The sequence below is a fragment of the Pomacea canaliculata genome, linkage group LG3 (assembly GCF_003073045.1).
Source record: "Pomacea canaliculata isolate SZHN2017 linkage group LG3, ASM307304v1, whole genome shotgun sequence".
Taxonomy (NCBI): Eukaryota; Metazoa; Mollusca; class Gastropoda; order Architaenioglossa; family Ampullariidae; genus Pomacea; species Pomacea canaliculata.
The window spans coordinates 12,940,924-12,954,511 of NC_037592.1; the positions used below are offsets into that span (position 1 = coordinate 12,940,924).

At 43.3% G+C, this 13,588-nt stretch overlaps 3 protein-coding genes across 4 annotated transcripts; all 3 read left to right on the plus strand.

Annotated features, from left to right (window-relative positions):
* Positions 1-109: 109 nt before the first annotated feature.
* LOC112559130 lies at positions 110-5,860 on the plus strand. 2 transcript variants are annotated; one of them, XM_025230110.1, is made up of 7 exons: positions 110-519; positions 889-1,126; positions 1,249-1,506; positions 2,672-2,827; positions 3,067-3,224; positions 3,370-3,584; positions 3,890-5,860. In XM_025230110.1, the coding sequence occupies exons 1-7, from the start codon at positions 137-139 to the stop codon at positions 5,119-5,121; spliced, it is 2,640 nt and encodes an 879-aa protein (XP_025085895.1). In that variant the 5' UTR covers positions 110-136; the 3' UTR covers positions 5,122-5,860. The 2 variants fall into 2 exon arrangements, with proteins under 2 accessions (XP_025085895.1, XP_025085896.1); XM_025230111.1 differs by having other exon boundaries at positions 3,893-5,860.
* A 2,524-nt stretch (positions 5,861-8,384) lies between these two features.
* On the plus strand, positions 8,385-10,317 carry LOC112560757 (cytochrome P450 302a1, mitochondrial-like). Its single transcript, XM_025232806.1, has 4 exons — positions 8,385-8,444; positions 9,039-9,297; positions 9,540-9,771; positions 10,134-10,317. Exons 2-4 carry the CDS (start codon positions 9,057-9,059, stop codon positions 10,261-10,263), a joined length of 603 nt encoding a protein of 200 aa, XP_025088591.1. The 5' UTR covers positions 8,385-8,444; positions 9,039-9,056; the 3' UTR covers positions 10,264-10,317.
* A 256-nt stretch (positions 10,318-10,573) lies between these two features.
* LOC112560560 (probable cytochrome P450 301a1, mitochondrial) lies at positions 10,574-13,570 on the plus strand. Its single transcript, XM_025232479.1, has 6 exons — positions 10,574-10,786; positions 10,905-11,055; positions 11,496-11,655; positions 12,136-12,214; positions 12,445-12,644; positions 13,027-13,570. The coding sequence occupies exons 3-6, from the start codon at positions 11,524-11,526 to the stop codon at positions 13,312-13,314; spliced, it is 699 nt and encodes a 232-aa protein (XP_025088264.1). The 5' UTR covers positions 10,574-10,786; positions 10,905-11,055; positions 11,496-11,523; the 3' UTR covers positions 13,315-13,570.
* Positions 13,571-13,588: the final 18 nt, after the last annotated feature.

Genomic DNA, 13,588 nt, shown 5'->3' on the forward strand with positions numbered 1-13,588 from the left:
CAACCTCCCACCGACCGCATCTGGTTCGATTCCAAACACTCGTGAGAGGCAAGATGTTCAAAATCCATCGGCTCTGCCAAACCTGTTCTTGCCAGCAACAACGTCTGCTGACTTGTCGACCTTGGCCGTGCCGTCAATGGTTTCTCTGGTCGCGACGACAACGCCACCGCAGCAGACGACACCAAAGGGCTACCGCAAGCGTCTGATCCAGTCCGTAGCCTCGGAGTCGCAGCGAGTTAGCCAGCTGCTGGCGGAACAAGCGGCTGCGGCTGCTGCAGCGGCAATGGCTGCCGAAGCGGCCGAAAGCGGCAAGTATGGCGGCCAGGATGCGGACACTGGCGTCAGCCCAGGGAGGGAGACGATATCTTCGAGCGAGCGGGCTGCCACGAAGCTGGTCTCGCCCCAGGCGCCACCTGCTGGTGATCTGACCAAGTCGCACAGCAGTGGAGATGGCGAACAAGCTAACTCATCTGTTGTCCCTGCGGCTGCCCCGAAACGGAGGAAGAAAGCCAAATCAAGGTCAGGAAGTGTGCGCGTGTACTTTTAGAGAAAAGACAGGAAATTATTCATAAAGAGATTGTCTTTCTGTTGGATAATTAAGAGGAAGAACGGGGGAAGGAAGGCTGGGTGATGCTGAAACAAAGGAATGTGGTGGATAGGAGAATGACAAAGGGAGGGTAGGCAGAAAAGAGAGAGTTTGACAACGATAACACGCGTAGATTTATTTTTAATGGGTGTAAATAAAAAAAAAATGGAAAGAATCTTGAACATAAATGCGACCTTATTGATAAAATTTTGAGAGCCTGTACGGGTTATGAAGATTAGCACACGATTTATTTGCTTGCGACAGAGCATACCTATCATTTATGACTTTTCTTCTTGTGGCAGCGGAGGAGTGAGGGTTCGAGCTCCGCCTAAGAAACGCGCTAAGATGGAGCTTGCCGAGCTGGAGAAAATGATGAGAGAGGAGACGGAGGAAGAAGATGAAGAGGAGGATTCAGGGTTGGCTGGCACGCCCTCTGCGGGCGAGGCGCTGGTTCAAGCAGGAACTCCCACGAAAGAGAGCGAGCGGCAAAAGCACGTGGAGCTGCAGTCCCAGCAGACGACTTCTGGTCGGCGAGCAAAGGTTAGTGGAAGGATAAAGGACTGCCAATATTAGCTGTTATTATCTCGATTTTTCGCACTGTCAGATACCTTATAAATTGACCCCTTACCACTAGTACAATCTTATGTTTCTCACGATATCAGCTACCGTACAAAGAAGGGCGGCGCGCCCGGTGGATCAAGAACGACCGTCTGACGCACCTGGTCATTCAGCTGAGCGTCTGCGCCCTGGACCTGCCGGAGGGGGACAAGCGACACTACCAGTGCCGGCTATGTAGCAACGAGTTCATGGTGCCCCGCCGCTGCATCTCGCACGTCTTGACCACCCACAAAATCCCGGAAGAGGAAGTCCTCGACAACATCTCTGTGCGCAGACGTGACGGGGACGACAGTGATCCCACGGTAAAGAGGGGGAAATGAATCTGCTGAAGAAGGCAGTTGATAACTCTAGCTGTGGCTATGTATTGTATTCGCTTAAGCCACGCAAAATGCATGGATCCCAATTTGTCTTTTCATTATTTATTGTACAGTGGAACCTCAGTTAGCGAACGCCTCGGATAGCGAATATTTCGGTTAACGAACAAAAATTTCGTTAAAAGTTTGTCTCGGATAGCGAACAAAATTTCGGATAACGAACAGCCACGTGAACCACACGTGACCGACCAGCATGTCATCATTCTCGCTCGAGACACAGTTACGATCAGTCGTTCCTTATCTGTAGCATCCTTCTTATTTAGTAATTTTTGTGCTTTATTTTAATAAGATAATCCTCAATCATGGCTCCAAAGAAGATTAAGACCAATTAATAGTAGTGAGGTAATGACAAGGAAGCGGCCAACAAATGAATTGAAAAAGGAAATGATTTCAAAGTATGAAGGTGGCATGCGTCTGTCGGATATGTGATGTCGTATTACCGCAGAGTTTTACAAAAAAGACAGAAGGAACAGACACTGGACAAGATTTTTCCTTTAACCTCAAAGCTACAGAAAAGGGAAGTCGCCCCCGATTTTATAATGTCACGTGTGCTCGTGGAGGGAGAATCAAAGCAGTAATTCCACCCCTTCCTCCCTTCCCCTGTTTCCAACCACGCCGTCAAAACGGCAAGTTTTCTGATGTTTAAATGCTTTCGTTAATGTTTTTTGTTTATTTAACTCCATTTATATTGCATTATAACTGTTCTCATTAAAACAAATACCTTTATAGCCTGTAACTTTCAAATATTAGCGAGTCAACAGGGGCTGGGAACCAATGAAATCTATTTCCTTTATTTCTTATGGAAAAAATTGTTTCGGATAACGAACATTTCAGAAAACGAACAGCTTTCCAGAACGGATTAAGTTCGTTAACCGAGGTTCCACTGTACTTTATGCATTATCAAAAAATATTTAAGCCGCGGTTAAATAGTTTGGACCCCAATCACCGCTGCTTAATGGCCCTACACTCTACCTATAACCTTTGCAGAGGAAATCCTTTATTATCTTTACATAGTTTAAGTTGTCGTTCTTGGCGTTGTTCTCGTCATCCGTGTTTCTGTCACTCAGTATTTTGAGCTGCTTATTCGTTGCAGATGTGCGACATCTGTGGCTACAAGAGTCGTGATGGCCATACATACTACCTTCACTACCACAAATACTTCAAACATGGAGTGCCTTTACCCAAGGGATGGAGTGTGTACAAGTGTGACGTGTGTGGAAAGGAACTTTTTACTAAATTTCAGCTCAAGGTCAGTCCAGAGAAGTAATTGTTAGTCAGGTCACAGCTGTTATAATGCTGTCACAGCTTTGGTCATAGTTGTTTTAATTCTGGACAACAATTTATCATCGCGTCATGAATATGGCCCATGGGTGACTTACAATTGCCAACCTCTTGCTCTGTAATTATCGGTCCTGTTGGCCATGTTGTGTTTGTTGGGAGTTGGGGAAGGGCAGGCAGGCCAATGACAACTAAGTGTGATCTGTGCAGGACCACAAGCGCGCGCACGAGGAGAAGACGCCGTTCGTGTGCGAAATGTGCGGCAAGGGCTTTCAGACGCGCACGTGCCTGCACAGCCACGTCTTCCACCGCCACAACAAAGAAAAAAAGCACTCGTGCGACAAATGCGAAAAGACGTTTAAAACCAAGTAAGGCGCTTTCATCTCTGTGTGTGAAAAGATAAGATAATGGAGGTGATGGCAATGGTGGTGGGAGGTTCTTGTCAGGAGTAACAAAGATTGTGGTCTTTGAGTCGTCTGCCGATGGCTTAGTGACCGACTTTTTTTTTCCCAGGACGCAGCTGCATATGCACATTCGCACGCACACCGGTGAGAGGCCGTTCGCCTGCCCGCAGTGCACCTACCGTTCCACAACCCGCGGGAACATGCGCATGCACCTCGTCAACAGGCACAAGATGGCGCCCGAGGTATCACGTGACGTCATGCAGGACGTCAAGCCCGACACGGACCCTGCGGCTGCCGCGCGCGCGCAGCAACTGATGGCGAAAGGTGAGCGTCAAGTTACAACCGTATTGCAGTTAATTTGTTACCAGTCTACAGGTTGCAGGGTAATACGGAGAAAAGTGTTTCGAGACGAAGATTTCTGGCAAACTCATTTTCAGATTTTGGCGTCCAGCTAGATTTATTTTTTTATTCTAACTGTTGGCAAAATTCACAATGATTTTCTTGAGGTAGGGGTTAGGGTCTCGACTTCCTCTTAGACGAAGGAATCGTTCTACTTCTCTCTGTGTGTTTGTTTGTGTGTATTGTTGTTATTGTGTATGAAAAATTATCTTTATCACATTTGTGCCCAGCAGAATCTCAACGACCGCCAGAGACAGTAATAACGGATGTGTTCGGCCAGCCAGCCGAAACAAAAGGCCGAACGAAAACCAGAAGGAGGAAGAAGAAAGAATCTTGCAGCACCAAGGGTAGCAACGAGAAGTCGGCCTTGCCAGGGATCGCCTGCTTGCCGGAGAAGCTCGGGGCAGACATAGAGTCGAGCGACATGGAGCAATTCCTCAAAACCGCCACAGACGACAGAGCGGTCGACGAGGACATTGCTTTGCGCATGCGCATGGATGAGGAGGGAGGATTCCCGGAGGTGGAGGAGCAGCTAGTGAGTCGGGCCTACATGATGCTGGTGCCGGCCGGCGGCGGGGCCGGGGCAGGTGCGGACGACAGCAGCAAAGGCGAGGACGGCAACAACGTCATAACGCTGCAAGCCACGGGTGGCCTACCCACCGCGGGGCTAGGACTAGACGTACCCGGGGAGGTGGCCACCACCTTAGCTCTCCTCCCGCCAGGGCTGGAGTCCGTGTTCTATGCGCACCCGCCCAGCAGCCTGCCTACCTCAGCAACCTCAGCCACCACCGCCACCGCCATCATCGTTCCGGAGAATCTCATGCACACGTTCCAGCAGCAGCACCATCCGTGCTTCTACACTCACCACCACCAGCAGCAGCAACAGCAGCCGTTCGCTAGCTTCACCGTGGTGGGAGCGGCGACCACCGCCGTGCACCCGCTGACCTCCCACGATCTGGTCATGCAGGCGACGACCCTCAACCCTCACGCTGTCAAGGGAGACGACCACTTAGTCGGGGTGGACGGAGGGGTGGTTGATCTAGGGGGTGTGGAAGTGCAGGTGGTGGAAGGCGGGGCCTTGAGGCAGGGGGAGCTGGCGCTACAGCAGGTGGCTTCGGCCGGGGGGGCAGTCTCATCCTCCTTCGTCCAGCAGTCCATCGTCACCTGCCCGGACCCCCCACACGCCCCCCAGGTGCACCTGTACATGCAGCACTCCCCCATCAGCCCCCCTGCCCCTCTTTCGCCAACGCCGACCTACGACGCCATCACCCCGACCCCCGCCGCCTTCAAGCAGGAGTCCGACCCCTTCCACGACCCACTGACGTCAGTGGCGAGTGCTGCAGCACTGACTGATCATTCTCAAGCACAGCAACAGCATTACGAGGCCAGCCTGCTGCAGGTGTACTACCAGCAACAGCAGCAACAACAGCAGCAACAGCAGTTCTATTCCCAGAACTATTGACAGTTACTAAATCCGGCTCAGTTCTTTAGTGTGTGGTTTATTAACACACCAACTGCTACTGAGAGCTTAGTATTTTGAGATTTTTCAGTCGAGTTTGTTTGCTACTTCACTATTTTGAAAATGTAATCATATCTGCTACAAAACATTACATAAGAGGTGCCTGTTTTGTAACGGACTGAAAAAAATTACCTAAGAGGTGCATGTTTTCTAATTGGGTAAAAGAGAATTGCATAAGAGGTGTGTGTTTTTGGCTGAAAAGCATTACACGAGGTATGTGTTTTGTAACGGGTTGCCTTTAATAGATAATCTTTTTTTCTTTTATTTCTAGTGCAGAAAAAGTTAAGTGTTACTGAAGTTAGTTTGTCGAAAAGAGGAAACCATGAAATTTTGGAATAGGACAGAGAAAGTGATAGATGTTTCGAAAACCAGCCGAGTATTTAAGCTTCTATTTATTCACCTAATAATAATAATATTGGTGGAATTGCCTTTTCTAGGTGTGCATGCTTATGCTGGTGTATATATATATGTGTGTGTGTGTGCGCGCATTTGTGATTGTGCGTGTGTGCTTTTTTTTAATACCGAAAGCGAGTATATGTTACATTTACCTGAATAATTCCTCGAATTCTGAGGGCTGTTTGTTCATTGATTAGCAGTATTGATTTCGCTTCATTTGCAAATGTACGAACTAGTTAATTTTATGAAATTGTTAAAAATAAAAGTCTTTCACAAAAGTCTTAAATGCTTGTCATTTTCCATTTGTGAAAAAGCTAAGCTTTATAGCAGAAAAGTAAACAACCGACAATAGTAATAAACATGTGATTTATATAGCACACAATCGCGCTCACAAATGTGGAAGACATGGACAGAAGACAAAGGATGGAAGGAGAAACAACTATGCAGACTTTAAATAAAAGACACAAAGAGGAATCAGGGAACAAACAGTAAGGATGGACAGTATCATAAATCTGCAGAGGAAGACGAGCAGGCGGACTAGTCAACAGACTATAACCACAACTATAATAATCGGTGTAAGGAACAATGCTCGTGGGACAGACGTATTTTTTGTAGCTCGTTGAAGTAATTCGATGGTAGACATGGAGTGAAAGATAGTTTTGCAACACAGTAACTAAAAATTTGGGAACATATGTGATTGTTCTGGTGACAGGGATACAGACTGTGTGGTCATCAGACGAAAAGCTGACTAGTCTGGCTGGAATGTAAGGATGGGATTTAATGTCGGTAAATTAAGCAAAAAATATATATAAATTTGGCACAACGTTTTTTAGCATTTCCCGTTTACATTATTTAAGTTTTATTGCTATATATTTATTCACACCCTTCTCCAGCTTTTATTTGCATTATCTTTCCCCGAACAGCCATACTATCATATTACAGACATTTATTCCCTCATCACAGTCTAAGTGAGGTTAGTACACTAGTCCTCAAAGACTGGTTCTAATTAACATCTAATTAACTAGCAAGCTTTTCTGCGAACTCACTTGTTATTACTTAATCCAATAAACGGAATTTTCAAATATTAGGTACAGTACAGACATCTGCACATGCGCAGAAAGCCATGCTATCATAGTACTCAACGGTTTTTGACCTGTAGGGCTTAGTGGACCTAAGACAATAAGGCTCGGGAGGGGGGACTGCGAGAACTTTCTTCTGCGATGAAAAGGTCAGTAGAAACCTTGGCGGGTCGCTATTAGCGCCGGTGGCGTAAGAACACAGCATGGTCGCGAGACAAGAGGATGAAGCCGCAGGTTGCTGGAGGCGCTGGCGTCAGTGGAGCATGCTGGGATACCAATCCTCTGCACGACTAATTATCGTGGATCATACACGTCACTGGGTCAAGGGTGAAGAGGTCAACACTTGTAACCGTGGATTGCTCAAGGCTGGACAGAATATGTTGAACTTACAGTTTCTGAATGTTGAGAGAAAGTATGCTTACAAGGTAAAGAAGAAGTGGAAGGATGAAAATTAGAGGTTTAGTTTCAGATTCAAAGACCTCGGGGTCTGATGATTGGCGCGAGGTGGTACACCAGAAATTCTTCGGTCTTTTTTCTACTTAAGTGTAAAAAGGAGTAATATCGTTGTCTTCACGGCCTTGTCCCAGCATGCCTGTCTGACCCAACTCCCTCAAGTGCACCACTGCATCACTCTTGAGACCTTTTAATAGGCTACAGCTGTAATGTTGTTGTACATCATGGAGTAGTACATGGACGATATTGGATGTTACATCTGCCTCCTTCTTTACTTAAGCCAAAATAATCATGATTATCATCATCAGCATTAGCATCGTCCTCCTCCTCATCATCATCTTTATTTCTTGACTTTTTAATGTCCTCTTTATCTCACTCTTCCTTATGCATATTGCAAATCTTACGGAAGTATGCTTGTGAAGTCTGCCCCTGTGTTCATATGTAATGCATGCCAAGCTAACAAGTCTTAGTTTGGACCCCGTTAGTATGATCTCTTTCTCCATGACGGACAGGGGTTCTTGACACTGACTGATGGGACTAACTGACTGCATGAGACCAACCCTGATCTTCTTGTTGGCTTTTGATACTTTTTGTCACTACCATCGACTGTCAGCCAGAGGGGTAGTCGAATGTACTCTGTGGAATAGGAATATCTAACCATAGTAGCCCCAGTCCGTGACTTCTGAGAACTTGACTACCCGTTTCCTTACTACCTAAATGTGCACTGCACGGTAGATGCTGTAAAAATTGCGATGAAGGTAACAAACAGGATACGAATATCGGTATGAGTGCAAGTAAACGCAGTTAGGTGATCACCAGAAGAGTTTGGCGAATTCAGAGAAATGTACAAGGCGTGGGTTTGAAAAACTGTGAAAAATAGAAATTGATCAGCAATGAGTAATCTGATTTGCAATGACTATACAAGTCTGCAGGAGTGCCTCGAATTATGACAATAACTCAGTGTTTTCTTCGTGATTTCGGTAAGCCGCTGACGAAAACTGCAGTCGCCCACTTTCTGTGTGACCCAGACATGACCTCAAGTTGACTCCAGTGTAACCACGCACTAGCGTACAAAATGTCCTTATATGGCGGATTTCCCAATGACGCCATCACTCGGGGAGCAGCACCCAGCATCTAGAACTGAAATCAAGGCTGATTGGATTAGCAGCCGGACCCTGCTGTGTGATCCGCTGAACCCACAGATGCCGGAGGACGTGTGACTGTGGTGAAGGGTATAAAAGACCTCCGCCATCAGCTGCTGTCACTGCAGCTCCTGTCCAGCTAAGGAAACAGGCTCATTCTTCGATGTACCATTGCTGCTAGAACAACGACCATCAGGTAAGTTGCTACGTCAAATGCTTTTAAGAAGTCTATGGAATCAAAAAGAAAGTTGAAAAAATCATGTTTACTTCTCCCCCACGTAATTTTCCTTCAGAAACTAATAAACAGAGAAAGAAATAAAACATATACATAATAATCTTTTCTTTCTATTGTTTAAACAGGAATCAAATGCACCTTCATGACAACAAAAATCCAGAAACATGCAGACACAATGCAAAGCAAAATATATTAATTTCAACAATTTTGTTGTTGTTGTTGGCCTACCGATGATCTTCGGCTAATGAAAAATCATTCACGCTTAATCAACGAATATACGTCGAGAAGGAATTAATGTCTTTGTCAAAAGTTATTTCTTATTCCTGACTTTGGATTACAAAAATTGGTGTATACATCATGCTACAGTATTTTCGTAGACTGAACAGATTTTTCTATAATTTCTAACCATCGCATGAAATAATGGGGTTTTATATCGCAAAGAAGACGACCTACTTATGTCACATTTTAGCTGTATGACTATGTCAGCGATAAAGAAATCTGCAAATACAGTTTAATATCTAGGTTTTATATATTCACTGTATTTTTTTTTTACAGCTATCACAACTCACAGACATGGCGAAAGTACGAGAAGTTCTTCGCTTTCTTCAAAAGAAAATGGGCCAGCAATGTCACATGTCCAGTATCTCCCTCCAATCTGAAGTAACCCCCTCCAGTCACGTGATTTACAACAATTCGATAAAGACACAAGAAGAAACAACGAATATTTCATACCCAGCATCTTTACAAATGTCTGATATTCCTGGACCAAGGAGTTTCCCAGGTATCGGGGCGATGTGGCAGTACTTACCTGGCGGTAAGTCTTTTAATGTCGGTTCTTTCATGATATGTGTTTACTGTCATTAATTTTTTTTGTACTAAAACTGTATTTATACTTTACCAGGGATAAGGTTTTTGCGACTCATTGAAACATTCAAAGCACTCAGAATTGACAAATGAAGAGTTGATGTTTCATGCAAACATGTAACAGGGTATCATGTCTCACCAAACTAACAAAGTCCGACCAAAAGCTGCTTGACAACCAATTCTGATGTTTAGGGAGGTTTTACGGGATGGATCTGAACGACGCAATACGCAGACTGCACACCCTGTATGGGGATGTAGTGCGCGAGGAAATAGTGCCAGGACTCACGGTCCTCAGGTTGTTCAACCCGCACGACTTCGCGGATGCTTACAAGGCGGAAGGAGAAAGTCCACATCGGGTACTGTTCGGTTTGCTTAATCGCTACAACGAGGTGAACAACGAAGGGGTCCAGGGTCTCCTCACGAGGTAACTTGCTCCCTCACCTTTTCCTTTTTTTCCCTTCTTTCCTTCTTTTCTTTTCTTCCTGAATATTACCCTCCTATTCATTCAAAACAAATTCATAATTAGACAATTTATATCAAAAACGAGTGTGATGCTTGGAACTTACAGAAAAACTTTTCTGATGATTTATATATCATGGAAAAGGGTGAAATTACGAGACACTTTTTCACTGTTGTTATAAGAAGAAATTACTAAACCACGTTTAAAGTTTAATGGGGATATAAGTATTATATATGCCATAGCCAATCATAATGTGAAAACAAAATAAGAAAATATAATAGTAATTGATTTTAATGATGACGATGATTACGATATTATTATTACAGTCAAGGCAAGGAGTGGAAACATCTACGACGGGAGGTGCAACAGGCTTTATTGCCTCCGAAGGCTGTGAGCAGTTACTGTGAACAACAAGTGAACGTTTCCAACGACTTTGTTGACCACATTTCCCGCTGACTGAGCAGAAAGCCATCCTTGACGATTTTTTACCTGAAATCTACAAATTCGCGACGGAAGGTGAACTTTTGATGATGTTGTGTTAATGACGAACTTAGCTGATAGGTTCTTCACTGTTATTTTTGTTGATTGATAAATTGTTCGGTACTATCACTTTAAGAAAAAGCTCGTCAACGTTCTTTCAAAGACACTGACTGCACATGGTTTACGAACAGTTGATGTAATTAAATATATTTTGGGAACAGTGACAAAAGTATTTAGTAGATGCGATTCTGGTGTTGTCCTTGTCTTCAGTCGTTAGGTTCCCTCCACTCTGTTGCAGCTGTCGGCACCGTCTGTTTCGACCATCGTATCGGCCTCCTGTCCGGCGACAACAACGACAACGAAGAAGGCGAAACTTTCATCCAAGCCGTGCATGAATGTCTCACCTTGACACAGAAGAGCTCAAGCTCATCCCCCTGTACCGCATCCTCCCCACACCTGTCTTTGAGCGGTTCTCGGCCGCTCAGCGCGTCATCCGCAGGTGAGAAATGCTTGAAGCCATAAAGAAATGACAGGTTAGAAATTTAGTGCGATTTCATGTGTTTATATATGTTTAAAATTATGAAGGCCACTAATTAAATTCATTAATTTGTCCACAGACTGACGCATCGCTTCCTGCCGCTGGCCATGACTCCAGAGAAGAACGGGGGGACGGGCAAGCTGGTCAACTACCTGTTGTTTTCCACCAAACTTACCTATCGCGAGATTTTCACCTTTCTTGCCGAGTTCTTCTCTGCTGGAGTGGATACAGTAGGTTCTACATTCATTCTATTCTCCTTCTCTCTTTATTTCTTCTTTTCTCTAATCTCGTGCTACAGGTTTATGGCCCGTTCCTCTATCTCCTTTGCAACGATTAAAGAGAGTAACATTGTTTTTAAGTATTTATTTAATGAGTAATAAAGAATATAATCATTAATATTATTTATTTTGTTCATTATTATATTTCATCATTATATTATATTACTATACTAATTATTTTACACATTACTATATTTGTTAGTTCATACACTATTTGTTTAAATTTGAATTAAGTTATCACTGAAATAGAGATTATCACAACACCAAATGTGGATTATTTCTCCCCCGAAAGTTCCTTCATCATTGTTTTTCCCTGTCATTTTGTCTGAAATATAATTGCATGATATGGCTCTGTATCACGTGATGTTTGATGTATTCATATTACTTTTCAGACCGGACATTTCCTGGCATTCACTTTATATGCTTTGGGGCGAAATCCTGAAGTTCAAAGAAATTGTACAACGAAGTCAAAGATATGACAGACAGCAGCATCACATCCGGGGCTTTGGAATCTGCGCAGTATATGAGAGCTTTTTTGAAAGAATCACTCAGGTATCTAATTCCAAAAAAAGCAAAATCATTAAATAATAAATGTTTGAAGTCTTTTATAATGTTTTAATTGTTTTAAGTAGTGCTGCAGCCTGTTGCAGCATCTCATGCACATAACAGAATCAACTTACCTGATTAGATGTGTCAAGCCTAATTACTTAGTGGTTTAAGCAGAAGCTGAAGCCAGTCAAAACAAACATAACAATAAATAACAGATGTTTAATGGTTGTCTGTAGTGAGTCAGCGGATTCTGGTTTTATCAAGGATTCCCATTCACCCATTCATTTCAAGAGTGATTTCGTTCATTCTACAATTAAAAACAGAATATTCAAAAAAAGGTTTTACATTCAACATCTTGGAGAGAACAGTTTTTAAGTTGGTTACACCACACAGCATTTCTTGTAGTTGTAGTTGTAGTTGTAGTTGTAGTTGTAGTTGTCAACGCCGGCCAGGTCCTAATGGTCCTTATTATGAACTCTGTAGGATGTACCCAGTGGCTCCAGGTCTCGGGCGAACTTTACAGTCAGATGCTGTCATCGCAGGCTACCATGTCCCAGCAGGAGTAAGTAAAGATTTATTTCTCCCTTCCTTCAATTTCTTCATCTTTCTTCATCAGACCAAACCATATTCTTCATGTTACCTGATTCGCTCAAGGACCTGGTTTCTTTCATCATTTCTTTCAGCTCTGTACAAATGAACTGTAAATAATGCAATGAGAGTGAAAGTATATTTTACTGAGGTAACACTTGGCACTTAATGAACATATTATTCACTTCTGCTTTGTGATTTCAGACGAATGTGGTTCTCCATTACGACATGGCGGGAAAGACAACCGATTTATTTCTTCTCCGGAAGTGTTCTCACCTGAAAGGTGGTTGCGCAGCAACAGAGAAAATATCTCCCCTTTCATTACACTACCCTTTGGTTTCGGACCCCGCAGCTGTCCAGGGCGCCGTCTGGCGGTACAGGAAGTCAGCATCGTCATTGCCAAGGTAAACAGGGGCGCACACACTGACCCGAAATATTTTACAGCAATTTTTGTTACAATGAAAATGTAATATTGAATCGACCACAAAATCACACACAAAATGGTCAAGGGTTCTAGAGAGTTTCCATTATTGAGACTCATGCTTGAATTACCAAAAAAAAAAAAAAAATCCACAATAACAGTTAAAACTTTCCATTCATTATTTCAGGCGATAATCATAATTCTCTACAAGAAAAAGAAAGTGAGAGATGTTTCGGATCTTCTGTCACATAACACTTTACCACTTTATTATCACTCACTTGATAATTCTTTATATAGATATACTTTTGGGTGGGCTAGCTAGATGAGAAAGAGAAGAACTGCATGAATTTATATTTCTATTTCAGTTGTTACAGAGGTTTAACATTGTGTACAATGGAGATGAGCTGCCCATCAGCATGCAGATTCTCAACACACCTGCCGAGTCTCTGTCCTTCACATTTGAGAAACGAAACCTTCCGATGATGTCTCTGTTCCTGAACTCCAATTTCTTTCTACGAAGTGTCAGAGATATTTCCATTTCCTGTGTTAAGAACAATACTGATATCTTTTCCTACAATCGTCCAATTTTCTTACTGCACTCTGCGTTGTCATTTTTCTTAATGAGAATATTAGTACCATTTTGTAACTTTTAAAACGAGTGATTCAAAATAAACCAGAAATGACATTAAGACAAAGACTATGAGTTCTTCTTGTCTGTGATTTAAACATTGTATTGCCATACTATTGTGTGTGTGTTTGTATGTCTGCACTTATATATCAATCTGTCAGCAGATTGTAAGAGATGAATTAATATTTTAATTGGAGACACTACAAAATATTCAAACACTTGTATTTACTAGTGTGAAGAAAGTTTTGACTTTCATTTTCCCTAAACATTTAAAAGCTTTGTTTGACACTGTGAGGTCA